General features: G+C 44.9%; 1 protein-coding gene across 2 annotated transcripts in view; it reads right to left on the reverse strand.

Annotated features, from left to right (window-relative positions):
- The window catches only part of LOC130291830 (butyrophilin subfamily 2 member A2-like), a 77,541-nt gene that overhangs the window by 24,876 nt on the left and 34,235 nt on the right, over nt 1-18,430 (reverse strand). For both annotated transcript variants that reach the window (XM_056541143.1, XM_056541142.1), the window contains exon 2: nt 5,598-5,948. In XM_056541143.1, the coding sequence (XP_056397118.1) occupies nt 5,598-5,948 (351 nt within the window). The remainder of the gene's footprint in view (nt 1-5,597; nt 5,949-18,430) is intronic.

Raw genomic sequence — 18,430 nt, forward strand, 5'->3', positions numbered from 1 at the left:
CCAGTACCGAACACTTCTTGAAGGATTGTCCTATCCGTCCTCCCCGCCTGGAAAGACGTACGCTGACTCCGCACAAAGGTGAGACAGTTCTTGATGTCAACTCTGCTTCTCCACGCCTTACTGTGCCTGTGCGGATATCTTCCTCTACCTTCTTCTTCTCTGCTATGGCCTTCTTGGATTCCGGATCTGCAGGAAATTTTATTTTGGCCTCTCTCATCAACAGGTTCAACATCCCGGTGACCAGTCTCGCCAGACCCCTCTACATCAATTCTGTTAACAATGAAAGATTGGACTGTACCGTGCGTTACCGCACGGAACCTCTCCTAATGTGCATCGGACCTCATCACGAAAAAATTTAATTTTTGGTCCTCTCCAACTGCACTTCTGAAATTCTTCTTGGATTACCGTGGCTTCAACGCCATTCCCCAACCCTTGATTGGTCCACAGGAGAAATCAAGAACTGGGGTACTTCTTGTCTCAAGGACTGTCTTAAACCGGTTCCCAGTACTCACTGCCGTGACCCTGTGGTTCCCCCTGTATCCGGTCTTCCTAAGGCTTATATGGACTATGCTGACGTCTTTTGCAAGAAGCAAGCTGAGACTTTACCCCCTCACAGGCCTTATGACTGTCCTATTGACCTCCTCCCGGGTACTACTCCACCCCGGGGCAGAATCTATCCTCTGTCTGCTCCAGAGACTCTTGCCATGTCAGAGTACATCCAGGAAAATTTAAAAAAGGGGTTTATCCGCAAATCCTCCTCTCCTGCCGGAGCTGGATTTTTTTTTTGTGTCCAAAAAAGATGGCTCCCTACGCCCTTGCATTGACTACCGCGGACTTAATAAAATCACGGTAAAAAACCGCTACCCCTTACCTCTTATCTCGGAACTCTTTGATCGCCTACAAGGTGCCCACATCTTTACCAAACTGGACTTAAGGGGGGCTTATAATCTCATCCGCATCAGGGAGGGGGACGAATGGAAGACTGCATTTAACACCAGAGATGGACACTTTGAGTATCTGGTCATGCCCTTTGGCCTGTGCAACGCCCCTGCCGTCTTCCAAGACTTTGTTAATGAAATTTTTCGTGATCTCTTATATTCCTGTGTTGTGGTTTATCTGGACGATATTCTGATTTTTTCTGCCAACTTAGAAGAACACCGCCAGCATGTCCGCATGGTTCTTCAGAGACTTCGGGACAATCAACTTTATGCCAAAATGGAGAAATGTCTCTTTGAATGTCAATCTCTTCCTTTCCTAGGATACTTGGTCTCTGGCCAGGGACTACAAATGGACCCAGATAAACTCTCTGCCGTCTTAGATTGGCCACGCCCCTCCGGACTCCGTGCTATCCAACGTTTTTTGGGGTTTGCCAATTATTACAGACAATTTATTCCACACTTTTCCACTATTGTGGCTCCTATCGTGGCTTTAACCAAGAAAAATGCCAATCCCAAGTCCTGATCTCCACAAGCGGAAGACGCATTTAAACATCTCAAGTCTGCCTTTTCTTCTGCTCCCGTGCTCTCCAGACCTGACCCATCTAAACCCTTCCTATTGGAGGTAGGTGCCTCCTCAGTGGGAGCTGGAGCTGTCCTTCTACAAAAAAATTCTTCCGGGCATGCTGTTACTTGTGTTTTTTTTTCTAGGACCTTCCCTCCAGCGGAGAGAAATTACTCCATCGGGGATCGAGAACTACTGGCCATTAAATTGGCGCTTGAGGAATGGAGGCATCTGCTGGAGGGATCAAAATTTCCAGTTATCATATACACTGATCACAAGAATCTCTCCTATCTCCAGTCTGCCCAACGACTGAACCCTCGCCAGGCCAGGTGGTCGTTGTTCTTTGCCCGTTTTAACTTTGAAATTCATTTTCGCCCTGCTGACAAGAACATTAGGGCCGATGCCCTCTCTCGTTCTTCTGATGCCTCTGAAGTAGAGGTCTCTCCGCAACACATCATTCCTCCGGACTGTCTGATCTCCACTTCTCCAGCCTCCATCAGGCAAACTCCTCCAGGGAAGACCTTCGTTTCTCCACGCCAGCGTCTCGGGATTCTCAAATGGGGACACTCCTCCCATCTCGCAGGCCATGCGGGCATCAAAAAATCCTTGCAACTCATCTCTCGTTTTTATTGGTGGTCGACTCTGGAGACGGATGTTGTTGATTTTGTGCGGGCCTGTACTGTCTGTGCCCGGGATAAGACTCCTCGCCAGAAGCCTGCTGGCCTCCTTCATCCTCTGCCCGTTCCCGAACAGCCTTGGTCACAGATTGGTATGGACTTTATTACAGACTTGCCCTCATCCCGTGGCAACACAGTTGTTTGGGTGGTCGTTGATCGATTTTCCAAGATGGCACATTTTATTCCTCTTCCTGGTCTTCCTTCAGCGCCTCAGTTGGCAAAGCAATTTTTTGTATACATTTTTCGCCTTCATGGATTGCCCACGCATATCGTCTCGGATAGAGGCGTCCAATTCGTGTCTAAATTCTGGAGTGCCCTCTGTAAACAGCTCAAGATTAAATTAAACTTCTCTTCTTCTTATCATCCCCAATCCAATGGGCAAGTAGAAAGAATTAATCAGGTCCTGGGTGACTATTTACGGCATTTTGTTTCCTCCCGCCAGGATGACTGGGCAGATCTTCTACCATGGGCCGAATTCTCATACAACTTCAGAGTCTCCGAATCTTCTGCTAAGTCCCCATTTTTCGTGGTGTACGGCCGTCACCCTCTTCCCCCCCTCCCTACTCCCTTGCCCTCTGGTTTGCCCGCTGTGGATGAAGTGACTCGTGATCTTTCCACCATATGGAAAGAGACCCAAAATTCTCTTTTACAGGCTTCATCCCGGATGAAAAGATTTGCCGATAAGAAAAGAAGAACTCCCCCCATTTTTGCTCCCGGAGACAAGGTATGGCTCTCCGCTAAATATGTCCGCTTTCGTGTCCCCAGTTACAAACTGGGACCACGCTATCTTGGTCCTTTCAAAGTCTTGTGCCAGATCAACCCTGTCTCTTACAAACTCCTTCTTCCTCCTTCTCTTCGTATTCCCAATGCCTTCCATGTCTCTCTCCTTAAACCACTCATCATTAACCGCTTCTCTCCCAAACTTGTTTCTCCCACTCCTGTATCCGGTTCTTCTGACGTCTTCTCCGTGAAGGAGATTCTGGCCTCCAAGACGGTCAGAGGAAAAAAAAATTTTTGGGTGGATTGGGAAGGCTGTGGTCCAGAAGAGAGATCCTGGGAACCTGAGGACAACATCCTAGACAAAAGTCTTATTCTCAGGTTCTCAGGCTCCAAGAAGAGGGGGAGACCCAAGGGAGGGGGTACTGTTACGCCGAGCGCTCCGGGTCCCCGCTCCTCCCCGGAGCGCTCGCAACTTCCTCGCATTTGCAGCGCCCCGGTCAGACCTGCTGACCGGGTGCGCTGCAATATCTCTCTCAGCCGGGATGCGATTCGCGATGCGGGAGGCGCCCGCTCGCGATGCGCATCCCGGCTCCCGTACCTGACTCGCTCCCCGTCGGTCTTGTCCTGGCGCACGCGGCCCCGCTCCTTAGGGCGCGCGCGCGCCGGGTCTCTGCAATTTAAAGGGCCACTGCGCCACTGATTGGCGCAGCAGGCTTAATTAGTGTGTTCACCTGTGCACTCCCTATTTATACATCACTTCCCCTGCACTCCCTTGCCGGATCTTGTTGCCATTGTGCCAGTGAAAGCGTTTCCTTGTGTGTTCCTAGCCTGTGTTCCAGACCTCCTGCCGTTGCCCCTGACTACGATCCTTGCTGCCTGCCCTGACCTTCTGCTACGTCCGACCTTGATCTTGTCTACTCCCTTGTACCGCGCCTATCTTCAGCAGTCAGAGAGGTTGAGCCGTTGCCGGTGGATACGACCTGGTTGCTACCGCCGCTGCAAGACCATCCCGCTTTGCGGCGGGCTCTGGTGAATACCAGTAGCAACTTAGAACCGGTCCACCAACACGGTCCACGCCAATCCCTCTCTGGCACAGAGGATCCACCTCCAGCCAGCCGAATCGTGACAATTCATTTATCCAAAATTCGTTCCTAACCTACATTATGTCACCATAAACTGCTAGGATTGCTATGTATTATTGCCATAGCTAAAACTAGTTTAAGAAACGTCGTCAACGTATCTTAATTAAAAAAGCAAACTGGACTTGCTATAACAAGTCAAATTACTTGATCTAATCCTAAAATCAAAATTTTTGTTTCATGGGTAGCGCTAGTCGCAAGGGGCATCTCAGTGTGGGGATGGGTTGCCAAGTTTCTGCACCCCTAGACAAGCATTCTTTGGAAAGTAATTTCACTCAAGGCCTAAAGCAAGAAGTTTGCAAAGGGCAGGTGGCACTCTTGTTGAACCTCAAGGGTTCATGTTGCCAGGATCAGTATAAACTATGCTATCCAATATATGGCATGATCTTGTTGATATGCTCATAAAGCCTAATTGTTCTTCCTTGCGAATAGTTTGTTGTTCTAGTGACTTGTAAAAATGAGACTAAGAACCTGCAACCTAAAACATTCAGCAAGAGTACGCTGCCAATAGTGTTAGTTGCCAAACCAGTGCTGTGCCACCAACCTACAAAATGCCAGAGGCAGAAAACCCAGGATATGTCTATGTCTGTCTATACCTGGCGACACCATGACACTACTCCTTTAAGAGCAACAGCACCTTTACTTTCTTTCTCTTATAATTGTACACTAGTTTGACGGGTTCGTCTAGTTAAGTAACCACTAAAAAAAATAATAATACAACCGGAGATGGGGGGAGCCTTAAATCCAATTGGCTGGTGTACTGGATCTCCTGATGCCCGCTTTTGTAATTGCACAACTTCAGATTATAGCCAGCACTTTGTGGTTATGGTGGACAATTACAGAAATGACATTTCATCTGTTATCATGCCATCCATTAGGACATTGCTTGACCAGCTGGTGGCTGCTGCCCCCTCCCATAGACTTACATTGAGGGGGCGGGGCATGATGTCACACGGGGGTGGAGTCATGACATCACGATACTCCGTCCCCGTGGTCGGGAGGTATAACACTGAGAATCTCTGTGCTTCCAGCAGTGCTTACAGGTGGGTGCTGCATGCTATATTGCGGGGGTCCCCAGCGGCGGGACCCCCGCGATCAGACATCTTATCCCTTATCCTTTGAATAGGGGATAAGATGTCTTGGGGCAGGAGTACCCCTTTCAAGCGTAGTCATTGGCAGAAACTACTTGTAACCTAAGTCTTCCCTAAGTGTAAGCTAACCCTAGGAGATGTACTCTCCACTGAAATCTCTGAAGAAACACTAGGTAACCCCGTTCTCTCCGTGACCTGTGAAAAGTACACACTTTACAGAATTTTCCAGCTTTTTTAAAGGGGTTATCCAGAAATAGAAAAACACAGCTAATTTCTTTCAAAAACAGCTCCCCGTCTGTCTCCAGGCTGGGTGTGGTTTTACAACTTGGCTCCATTCACTTCAATGGGACAGAGCTGCAGAACCGCACCCAACCTGGAGACAGACGGGGAGTGGTTTTTGAAAGAAAGTAGCTTGGTTTATCTATTTCTGGATAACCCCTTTAATAGTTACCCCGTCCCCTCACACTTACCTATGACAATAAGCTCTATGACCACTTCTTCGTAGTATTGGCTGCTGATGTTCTCCACTAGACAGTGATATATATCGGCATCAGAGAGGCTGACATTCTGTAACTTCAATGTCAGGTCCCCAGAGCCCGGTGGGGCCCGCAGAGCCGCCCTTCCACTATACTCCGGACTCTGATTCTCCTTGTCTTCCTTTCCATTGTGCAGTAAAATTACCGTCGAGAGGTAAAGGGAGCGGAACCAATGTACTTTGAACTCGGCCAGACCCTGAGGGGTTGACAAGGTGCACGGCAAAAAAATATCTGACCCCACTTCTGCTACTTGTTTCGTATCCTGTGTCTGTAGATGAAATTCACCTGGAAGAGAAGGAGAAAAACTCAATGGATAGATGGCATTATACATGTAAATCTAGATTAGTGTTAAAGGGGTACTCCGGTGGAAAACTTTTTTTATTTAAATCAACTGATGCCAGAAAGTAAAAAATATTAGTAAATTACTTCTATTAAAGGGGTATTCCAGGCAAAAACTTTTTTTTATATATCAACTGGCTCCGGAAAGTTAAACAGATTTGTAAATTACTTCTATTAAAAAATCTTAATCCTTCCAATAGTTATTAGCTTCTGAAGTTTTCTGTCTAACTGCTCAATGATGATGTCACGTCCCGGGAGCTGTGTATGATGGGAAAATATCCCCATAGGAGCTGGACAGCTCCCGGGATGTGAGTCATCAGAGAGCAGTTAGACAGAAAACAGCAACTCAACTTCAGAAGCTAATAACTATTGGAAGGATTAAGATTTTTTACAATTTACAAATCTGTTTAACTTTCCGGAGCCAGTTGATATATAAAAAAAAGTTTTTGCCTGGAATACCCCTTTAAACAATCTTAATCCTTCCAGTACTTATTAGCTGCTGAATACTACAGAGGAAATTCTTTTCTTTTTGGAACACAGAGCTCTCTGCTGACATCACGACCACAGTGCTCTCTGCTGACATCTCTGTCCATTTTAAGAACTGTCCAGAGTAGGAGAAAATCCCCATAGCAAACATATGCTGCTCTGGACAGTTCCTAAAACGGACAGAGATGTCAGCAGAGAGCTCTGTGCTCGTGATGTCGGCAGAGAGCTCTGTGTTTCAAAAAGAAAAGAATTTCCTCTGTAGTATTCAGCAGCTAATAAGTACTGAAAGGATTAAGATTTTTTTTTAATAGAAGTAATTTACAAATCTGTTTAACTTTCTGGCACCAGTTGATTTAAAAAAAAAAAAAAAAAAAGTTTTCCACTGGAGTACCCCTTTAAACCCAGACAATATCAAAATAAGTACCATCCATTTCAGTGTGAGCAACCAACCATCTAATGTCATTGGGACTGCTGGGCAGAATGGTAACATGAAGTTCCCGGGCCCAAATGCAAAATGTATAACAGGGTCATCCTCATCTACCAAGTGCAGTTTACAACATTGGTGTCTCTGTATGTAGCAGAGTGGTCTTTGCTACCTCTGCATCCCTTATAGTTATGCCCCTATAGACAGACCATTTTTGTTAAATAAATTGGGTTTATCAGTGATGGTAGAAACAAAGATGTCTGGCACCAAGGTCGCAGTAAAAGCAGGTATTTTTTATTGGATCAAATTCACATATGAAACACAGTAATACTGACGCGTTTCGGACCATGTTGGGTCCTTAAAGGGGTAAAAAAAAAATGATCAAATCAACTGGTGTCAGAAAGTTAAACAGATTTGTAAATTACTTCTATTATTATCTTAATCCTTCCAATACTTATCAGCTGCTGTATGCTCCAGAGGAAGTTGTGTAACTCTTTCCAGTCTGACCACAGTGCTCTCTACTGACACCTCTGTCCGTGTCAGGAACTATCCGGAGGAGGGGTTTGCTATTGGGATTTGCTCCTACTCTGGACAGTTCCTGACACGGACAGAGGTGTCAGCAGAGAGCACTGTGGTCAGACTGGAGAGAACTATACAACTTCCTCTGTAGTATACAGCAGCTGATAAGTACTGGAAGGATTAAGATATTCTAATAGAAGTTATTTACAAATCTGTTTAACTTTCTGGAACCAGTTGATTTGAAAAAAAAATAATAATATTTTTTTTCTCCCCACCGGAGTACCTCTTTAACCCCTTAACGACGCAGGACGTATATTTACGTCCTGCACCGGCTCCCGCGATATAAAGCCGGTCCCGATCGCGGCAATGTGCGGTATTAACCCTTTAGAAGCGGCGGTCAAAGCTGACTGCCGCTTTTAAAGTGAAAGTGAAACTATCCTGGCTAGTCAGTCGGGCTGTTCGGGACCGCCGCGGTGAAATCGCGGCATCCCAAACAGCGTACAGGACACCAGGAGGGCCCTTACCTGCCTCCTCGGTGTCCGATCGGCGAATGACTGCTCCGTGCCTGAGATCCAGGCAGGAGCAGTCAAGCGCCGATAACACTGATCACAGGCGTGTTAATACACGCCTGTGATCTGTGTAAAAGATCAGTGTGTGCAGTGTTATAGGTCCCTGTGGGATAACAATGATCAGTGTGTGCAGTGTTATAGGTCCCTATGGGATAACAATGATCAGTATAAGAGATCAGTGTGTGCAGTGTTATAGGTCCCTATGGGACCTATAACACTGCAAAAAAAAAAAGTAAAAAAAAAAGTGTTAATAAAGATCATTTAACCCCTTCCCTAATAAAAGTTTGAATCACCCCCCTTTTCCCATAAAAAAAAATAAAACAGTGTAAATTAAAAAAAAAAAACATATGTGGTATCGCCGCGTGCGTAAATGTCAGAACTATAAAAATATATAATTAATTAAGCCGTACGGTCAATGGCGTACGCGCAAAAAAATTCCAAAGTCCAAAAAAGCGTATTTTTGGTCACTTTTTATACCATTAAAAAATGAATAAAAAGTGATCAAAAAGTCTGATCAAAACAAAAATCATACTGATAAAAACTTTAGATCACGGCGCAAAAAATGAGCCCTCATACCGCCCTGTATATGGAAAAATAAAAAAGTTATAGGGGTCAGAAGATGACATTTTTAAACGTATAAATTTTCCTGCATGTAGTTATGATTTTTTCCAGAAGTGCGACAAAATCAAACCTATATAAGTAGGGTATCAATTTAACCGTATGGACCTACAGAATAATGATAAGGTGTCATTTTTACCAAAATATGCACTGCGTAGAAACGGAAGCCCCCAAAAGTTACAAAATGGCGTTTTTTTTCCGATTTTGTCGCACAATAATTTTTTTTCCATTTCACCGTGAATTTTTGGGTAAAATGACTAATGTCACTGCAAAGTAGAATTGGTGACGCCAAAAATAAGCCATAATATGGATTTTTAGGTGGAAAATGGAAAGAGTTATGATTTTTAAAAGGTAAGGAGGAAAAAATGAAAGTGCAAAAACTGAAAAACTCTTGAGTCCTTAAGGGGTTAAGTGTCATGTTAAGGACCCAGCGTTGTCTGAAATGCGTCAGTGTTGCTGTGTTCCATATGTGAATTTGATCCAAAAAGGAACTCCTACTTTTACTGCAACCTTGGTGCCGAACGTTCCTTGATTTCGTGGTGACCGGAGACGCTGCTTCCATATCAATGTTTCCATATCTCCCATTGACTTAAAGGGAAGAAAATCCTAATAGGTATATGGATACCCTAGAGCAGTGGTGTCAATCTGTGGCCCTCCCGGGCATGCTGAGAGTTGAAGTTTTGCAACATCTGAAGGGCCACAGGTTGAGGCCAATGCCCTAGAGACAATTAAAGGGGTACTCCGGTGGAAACTGGTGCCAGAAAGTTAAATAGATTTGTAAATTACTTCTATTAAGAAAAATCTTAATCCTTCCAGTACTTATTAGCTGCTGTATACTACAGAGGAAATGCTTTTCTTTTTGGATTTCTCTTCTGTCACGACCACAGTGCTCTCTGCTGACATCTCTGTCCATTTTGAGGAACTGTCCAGAGCAGCATATGTTTGCTATGGGGATTTTCTCCTGCTCTGGACAGTTCCTAAAATGGATAGCAGAGGTCAGCAGAGAGCACTGTGGTCATGATGTCAGCAGAGAGCACTGTGCTCGTGACAGAAGAGTAATGCAAAAAGAAAAGCATTTCCTCTGTTGTAAAAAGTACTGGAAGGATTAAGATTTTTTTATAGAAGTAATCTACAAATCTGTTTAACTTTCTGGCAACAGTTGATTTAAAAAAAAAAAAAAAGTTTTCCACCGGAGTACCCCTTTAAATGTCCCAATGTGGAGCCCCATGCTCCGGACTCCCTTCCATGAGCCACTTGAGCCATCTATTTATTTTTACAGTGATTTTTCCCGCCATGGATTCCCCATCGGTCCATTGTGTTGGGGTTATCTGCACAATGGGGCCCATTAAAAATACCACCTTTGCCGTTAAAGAGTACCTGTCATGATCTTGTTAAATGTTATAATCCTCCCAGGTCACTTTCCCCATCATGATAAACCAACCCCTGCCATTATTTTTATTATTTTTTAGTTTTCTGCCTTTATATTGCTCTGTATTTTCTGCTCAGTCAGATTCACAGACTGGGAAGGGGCGTTCCCCAGCAGGCGTGACATCATCTGAAGCCATACAGGGGAGAACTTCCTCCCTCACTCTGCTACACACAGCCCAGAACAGTTCAGTGTGAGATGAACTATGATTGGCTAAGGCTGCACACATCCCTCAGCACTCCAGACTGCATTTCCTGATTTTGGACTTATGCCAGGCCAGCAGGAGTCCAAAGTCTGTGCAAGAGATGGGGGGGGGGGGGGGATGTGTTCTGGACCAATAGGGAGACACCTACTGGCAGCTTTTTTAAACACAAATAAAACATAGAAAACTTCTTTTTTTTTTTTTAAACAAAGTACATTAGAAATATTTTTTATTTACCATAAGAAGTGCAATAGCAAAAATTAGTTTTAAAGGGATTATCCAGGAAAAAAACGTTTTTTTTATATATATCAACTGGCTCCAGAAAGTTAACCAGGTTTGTAAATTACTTCTATTTAAAAGAAAATCTTAATCCTTTCATTACTTATAAGCTGCTGAAGTTGAGTTGTTCTTTTCTGTCTAAGTGCTCTCTGATGATACCTGTCTCGGGAACTGTCCAGAGTGGAAGCAAATCCCCATAGCAAACCTCTTCTGCTCTGTGCAGTTCCCGAGACAAGCAGAGATGTCAGCAGAGAGCACTGTTGCCAGACAGAAAAGAACAACTCAACTTCAACAGCTGATAATTATTGGAAGGATTAAGATTTTTTTTTTAATAGAAGTCATTTACAAATCTGTTTAACTTTCTGAAGCCAGTTGAAATCCGTCCCAATCGGCCGTGTTATGGGTGGCATTTTTCTTGTTCGCTATCTGCCGATCAACTATGTTCTGCCCAGGAACGTCTCATAGGGGGCGCCTATGGGCATCTGTGCGGACTCATCTGATCTATTTCATACACGATCACTTATCTGCATTCCTTGAGAAGGATGAGATTACGGTATCAGATGGTGATTCGGACGGACGGCAGAAGTGTCACCATCCGTCCGGTAACGTGTACATCATGGTATCTCCTGACAGTGGGATGAGATAAAGAGTCATTTCTGCTTCCAGTACATTGTGGCTTGACGGTGCCGCGGGCGTAGAGCTCGTACTGAGCCTGTCACTCACCCCTGCTGTCCCTGTTCTCTCTCCGCCGCAGCGGGAAATCAGCTGGAAGAATATACATGACCATTTAAAGCCAAAAAAGAAGCCGCTCATATTAAATGCTGCTTGAACCTACTGCCTGGAAACCAGAACCGTTCGGTCTATTTTTTTATACATTTTTGTTATAATGAGACTTTTTATTTTTTCAATATTAAAAATGTATAAAATGTGCATGAAATCTAAATCTGAATTAAAGGGCTACTCCCCCACTCGGCGTTTAAAACAAACTGTTGCGAACGCTGGAGCTCGTGACGTCTTGGCCCTGCCCCCTCATGACGTCACGCCCCGCCCCCTCAATGCAAGTCTATGGGAGGGGGCGTGACATCCGTCACGCCCCCTCCCATAGATTTGCATTGAGGGGGTGGGACGTGACATCGTGAGGGGGCCGGGATGTGACGTCACGAGCTCCCGACGCCGGCTCCGGCATTCGGAACAGTTTGTTCCAAACGCTGAGCAGCGGAGTGCCCCTTTAAAGAGTCACCTGTTCTGTATAGAAGTCTCATTGTGGTAAAGAACACTCAGCTTATATAGACTCCTGAACGGCAATGTCCACCTAGCCATACAGTCATATCATCCCCCGATCTTGTATTAGTTGGCAGTTTCTTACCAATAGAAAATGGAATGGGACCAACTAGGATGGGGCCCCGCCCTTTCTAAGGACCCCGTAGTGTGGTGTCCCAGCACCAATAGCTGTCCTGTGGCTTTGGACTGTCTCTGGAAGCTTGAATAACGGCTCGTGTCACCACTCTGCTCCATCTGCTTACTCCCCGTGTCTGGCCCAGGAGAAGCTGTCTCCAACCTCGGACAGTGTATAGGATAACGGTGCCCTGGCGTCACAAAGTGATCAGATATTTCCACTAACACCACCTCGTGTCACCACAATAGCAGCCATATATATGGTCTGCCATTATGGTACGTAACACTCTTAGGCTACACACAGGCTTGTGGTAAAACTGCCCTTTTTATGCAGGCCTTTATTAGGGTCCTCTTCTCCCTTGGTTTCCCATGCAAACCCCTACACCCTATCTCAAAACCACATGGTACCCAGGGCTATACTGTCCTATTATGTTGCTAGGAATACACAGAAACTGCAGCAAACACATCTACACAGGTCACTGCTCCTCTAGTTTTAAATATTTGTAGGTGAAGCCTCCAGATGAGGAATAGGTCATCCACAATGAAGGAACAAACCAAAGCTGGACCCATCTGTTCAAGGCTCAAGGGTGGAATGTAGTGGTGTGAACCAACACCAGGTCGGATCATATATATATATTTTCTATACCTCCCACCCCTTTAATGTATAGATAAAGGTGCCCAAAAGAAATTTCCATCAATTTACAACCAGGAACGGTAATAAGTTGGGTTATGTGACCAATAATAGGCAGGGTTCACCCATTGACCTTAAGAAGGATAAATACGAGGCTGATAGCGTCTTATCTCTGGTTACGCCCAGCTCAGGACCTCACCAGCTCAATATTTACTCAAATATTTTTAAGTTTTTATTAATAGTCTCTTTATTTTCAGATTTGTATATATTTCCAGCTGGTGGAAATCGATACATGAAGGGCAAATAGATGCGGATACAGTTTCTATGGTGGCCAAACTGTAGCCCTGTAGCCCTCACGGTTCAGAATACAGGAGCACTTGTGGTAGTGGATCCGCTGGACCTGTGTGGCAGATGACACGGGCCGTACCAGGGAGCGGGGTCTAAGGTGCCGCTGGTTTTCACCAGAGCCTGCCGCAAAGTGGGATGGACTTGCAGAGGCAGGCGGCACCCAGATCGCTACCCCTGGCATGACTTGACCACACAGGTGGCTGAGGAGGTTCGAGGCACAGGTAGGAGACGGCAACTTGTGGTCAGAATAGAAGAAGGTTGGGGCAAGTGGCACAGGAGCGTAGTGAGGAACATAGCAGGAGGTCAGTAGGCAGGCGGAAAAGGAGCAAGGTCAGGTCAAGGAACAATGAGGTCAGAAAACAGCAAGGCAACACACAGGAATGCTTTCTCTCAGGCACTAGGGCAACAAAGATCTGGCAGGGGTATGTGGGAGGTGCAGAAACATATAACAGTGTGACAGGTGCAACGGATAATTACAGGTGCACTGGCCCTTTAAATCTTAGAGCTCTGGCGCATGCGTGCCCTAGGAGGCGGGGGCATGCGCGTTGGAGCTGAGAGGAAGCAGCAGAGGACAGAGGTGAGTGACGGGTTGGGACATGTGAGCGCCTCCCGCAATGTGAATCCCAGCACCGCCAGCTGGGGAAGAGAAGGTGACAATGCACTCACGGCCAGAGTGAGTGGCCGGAGCGCAAGTTGTCACAACCTCAGTTCATTAGCAAACAGCGGAGGAAACCAGGCTGAGGGTCATACCACCCTTCTCTCCTACCTAATATGGGGAGCGGAGAAGGAGTAGGGCACTCCTGTCCAGGAATGGAGGTGTGCAACCAGTACATGGTTGGGGGTCCCCTTTTCCTTGCTCAAGTTATACACTGTCAATACTATTATTCATATTACAGTTTAAAGGGGTTCTCCAACATAAGGGGACTTTACTAATTACCTGTCAACCAGTAATGGACATGCTTACCAAGGATCTTTGCTTGTGTTGGTGGTATATTGCCATGACCTGTGCCCCCATCACACTGCTGACTTGTTTGTGGGAAGTGGCTATTGCTTGTTTCTGTACCTTCCCACCAACTACAATTTCCAGGATCTATTATTTCTAGGTGGGAGCAGGGCCGGCTCTGCCTATAGGTAAATTAGGCAGCTGCCTAGGGCGCCCTCTTGAGAGGGGCACTGCTCTCCCTGCTGCAAGAAACGTAGCCAGCCAGCATCTGAACCACCGACTCACAGCCAGCACCACTCCAACCTATACCCCACCCCCCGAATCCTACTAATTAGCATTCTCCAGCCTGTCAGAGGAGCGTTGTTCTTCTCCTCTCTGAAGCACACAGGCGCCATCACTCAGGTCAGGTTTGTCCAGCATCCTGACAGATCTTGAGTCTCATCACATCCGTCTCGCCGTCACCCCTCCTCCTCCCCTCCCCAGTGGGGAGGAGGGGGTTTGTTACAGTGTGTCAGCCAAGTATTAAGGTGGGGCATGTCACAATGAATGGGGTCAAGGGGGCGGCAATATTAGCTTTCCCCCATGGGTGGTAAAAATCCTTGCACCAGCCCTGGGTGGGAGGTGACTTATCTCTGTCTCACACATCAGCCTCCTCCCCCATTGAAGCACAGACACGCTCCCTTTCAACACCTGGCTAGTGATGTAATGTCTTGGGCCGCACTGCAACCTGGGAAAGGCCTGAGACAACACTCATTTTGTATGCTGTTAAAATTGAACATCGGGGCAAAGGTCACATCAGAATTGCGAGGCCAGCAATCAAACAATTTTGGGTAACCTTGCATAGCCGTGGTCTTCAAACTGTAAACCTTCAGATATTGCAAAACTACAACTTCCAGCATGCCCGGACAGCCGTTGGCTGTCCGGGCATGCTGGGAGTCGTAGTTTTGCAACAGCATGAGGTCCACAGTTTGGAGACCACTCTTCTTAAAGGTCATCTTTGCATTTGCTCTGTCTCTACTTCACAAGATTTGCGCGTCTCACTACAAGCCCAGAGTAACCTGTTCTATTTGCAGGCGCCCTCAGGTATGTCAGTTATGGGCAGGTAGGTAAGTATGTGACATTTACTCCAGAAAAACAGTTTCTATTATGTACTGGAGCCTTATATAGCACCCGGCCGTGTTGCTGTTTACCCCGCGGACATACCGTTGGGTTACAGAGGGTCAAGGGTCAAGTTAGAGGACTCTGGATTTGTCGTTGCGTTACATTCCCACTCATGTGACATTTCATGATCTTCATGAGCTGCCTTAAAGGGGTACTCCAGTGGAAAAAAATAAATATATATATATATATTTATATATATTTTTTTCAAATCAACTGGTTCCAGAAAGTTAAACAGATTTGTAAATTATTTCTATAAAAAAAATCTTAATCCTTCCAGTACTTATCAGCTGCTGTATGCTCCACAGGAAGTTGTGTAGTCCTTTCTAGTCTGACCACGGTGCTCTCTGCTGACACCTCTGTACATGTCAGGAACTGTCCAGAGCAGGAGAGGTTTGCTATGGAGATTTTCTTCTACTCTGGACAGTTCCTGACACAGACAGAGGTGTCAGCAGAGAGCACTGTGGGCAGACTGGAAAGAACTACACAACTTCCTCTGGAGCATACAGCAGCTGATAAGTACTGGAAGGATTAAGATTTTTTAATGGAAGTAATTTACAAATCTGTATAACTTTCTGGTACCAGTTAATCTGAAAAAAAAAATAAAAAAAAAAAATATATATATATATATATATATATATATATATATATATATATATATATATATAGATATAGATATATAGTTTTCCACTGGTGTACCCCTTTAAGTGTTTGTGGCCTGGTTAACTCTGAAGGGAATAAGAAATACAGTGGTAAAATAAAATTGGGGTAAGTCCGGCACTATGTGGATACTGTTTGGATTCACGTGGTTACATGACTCTATCTTGGCAATGTATGGTACAATACATTAAATGTATGTGAAAAACGAACCCACTTTGTGCACTGACAGTATTATCTGGGCAATGCAGTTGCTCTTTATCTGGATACTGTAAAGTGCTGTTTATCTGGACATCATAAAGCATAGTTACCTGAACACTGTAAATCACTATTTATCTGGATACTGTAAAGTGCTGTTTATCTGGGCACCATAAAGCATAGTTACCTGAACACTGTAAATCACTATTTATCTGGATACTGTAAAGTGCTGTTTATCTGGACACCATAAACCATAGTTACCTGAACACCGTAAATCACTATTTATCTGGACAATGTAATATATCGTCGATATATCGTCCTGTGTAATCGGGCTTTGTGATCAGCCATTGGACGAGCATTCGCACACTCGTCCGCTGATCGGGCCGTTCTGACCTGCTGAAAAATCATCCGCTGTCGGCTGCATATTATCCGTGTAATAGAGGATGTGTGGCCAGGCCAATGGCTGATTGCAGGAAAGGGCCACACAAATGATTGGCCACATGACTGATTGACCCTTGTAAAGGCCCTGTAAACAAGCACTGATTACCGTGATTTACAGATGAGCTCGGGCCATCTAATATCTGGGGCCCTAAAGTGCTATTTATCTGGGGACTTTAAAGTGATATTTATCTTGGCATGGTAAAGCACTATTTATCTGGGCACTCTTAAGTACTGTTTAGCTGAACACTGTAAAGTGCTATTTATCTGGACACTGTAAAGTGCTATTTATCTTGGCACTGTAAAGTGCTATTTATCTGGGTACTGTAAAGTGCTATTTATCTGGACACTGTAAAGTGCTATTTATCTGTGCACTGTAAATCAATATTTATCTGGACACTGTAAAGTGCTATTTATCTGGGCACTGTAAATTACTATTTATCTGGGCACTGTAAAGTGCTATTTATCTGGGCACTATAAAGTGCTATTTATCTGAAGACTGTAAAGCCCTATTTATCTGGACACTGTAAAGTGCTGTTTATCTGGGCACTGTAAATCACTTTATCTGGAAACTGTAAAGTGCTATTTATCTGAAGACTGTAAAGCACTATTTATCTGGACACTGTAAAGTGCTATCTATCTGAAGACTGTAAATCACTATTTATGTGGGCACTGTATATCACTTTATCTGGACACTGTAAAGTGCTATTTATCTGAAGACTGTAAAGCACTATTTATCTGGACACTGTAAAGTGCTATCTATCTGAAGACTGTAAATCACTATTTATCTGGGCACTGTAAAGTGCTATTTATCTGGATACTGTAAAGTACTATTTATCTGGGCACTGTATATCACTATTTATCTGGGCACTGTAAAGTGCCATTTATCGGGCACTGTAAATCACTATTTATCTGGGCACTGTAAAGTGCCATTTATCTGGGCACTGTAAAGTGCTATTTATCTGGGCACTGTAAATCATTATTAATCTGGACACTGTAAAGCACTATTTATCTTGGCACTGTAAAATACTGTTTATCTGGGCACTGTAAAGTGCTATTTATCTGGAGACCGTAAAGCACTATTAATCTGTGGTGGCCTAGTATAATTTATATAAAAATGGTCATTACTAGGATGGAACCAAAGTGTGAAAACTATGTGCACGCGCAATGTTCACAGCCTTTATTAATATTTTCCAGTGCAAAAAACAACTAAAATTTATTGGAAATGGCGATGAATTGGGATTTTTCAGAAGAAGCCTTGGAAAACCACAGGTGCTGGGTCCTAGTGCTCGATCCTTGAAACTTTCTGATAAAATAAATTGTGAGGACGTTCCCTTCCCCAGCTGCAGGCATCGTACAGTCTCCGCCATCACGTGTGTTGCTTGGTTGTTAGAGATAATGATAGAGCGGAGGGGATGTAATGACACAGTCATCGGCTCAGGTCCAGATGCTGATGAGGGCTCCTCCATAATGACTCCAATTTTCTGTTCAAGTTCCGGAGCCGTTTCTTACATTCGGGATTCAGATTTTAGTTGCTATTGTTGTACGGCTGCCATGTCTTGCACTTGGTTTTGTTATCAATAAACCAGGTTTAGAGTGGAAAGAGGAGAATTTATCTAATTCATGAGCGATGATGATGATGTCAGCAAAAAAACTAAAGCCCGGAAAATCCTTGCAGCTGCCGAGGCCAGGACATCGGTTCTTATGAGTGGTTTCCCATCATGGGATATTCTGTGGATGAACTTGCGGTAACCAGAGCCAACAAATGCCAGATTCACAGCTGAAAATATACCTGACATAGTTCCAAGGGACTGCACAACCTCCCCACCATGTCACGTTTCACCAATAACAATACCAGACCATGAGAACCCATAATTCCTGATCCTGCAGCATGGTGGCACAGGAATGCGATCAGCATTGGCTCCCTTGATCCCCAAGTCACATAGAAGCTCCTGCTCTCGTTTCCTGATGGTAAAGCATAGTGGCACAGGATTGGGTTTAGAATTGGCTCCCATGACCCCCAAGTGCAGAGAAACTCCAGCTCTAGCTTTCCTGACCATGAAGCATGGTGGCACAGGAATCCGCATTGGCTCCCTTGACTGCCAAGTGCAGAAAAGCTCCAGCTCTATCTTTCCTG

Source organism: Hyla sarda, chromosome 9 (assembly GCF_029499605.1).
Source record: "Hyla sarda isolate aHylSar1 chromosome 9, aHylSar1.hap1, whole genome shotgun sequence".
NCBI lineage: Eukaryota > Metazoa > Chordata > Amphibia > Anura > Hylidae > Hyla > Hyla sarda.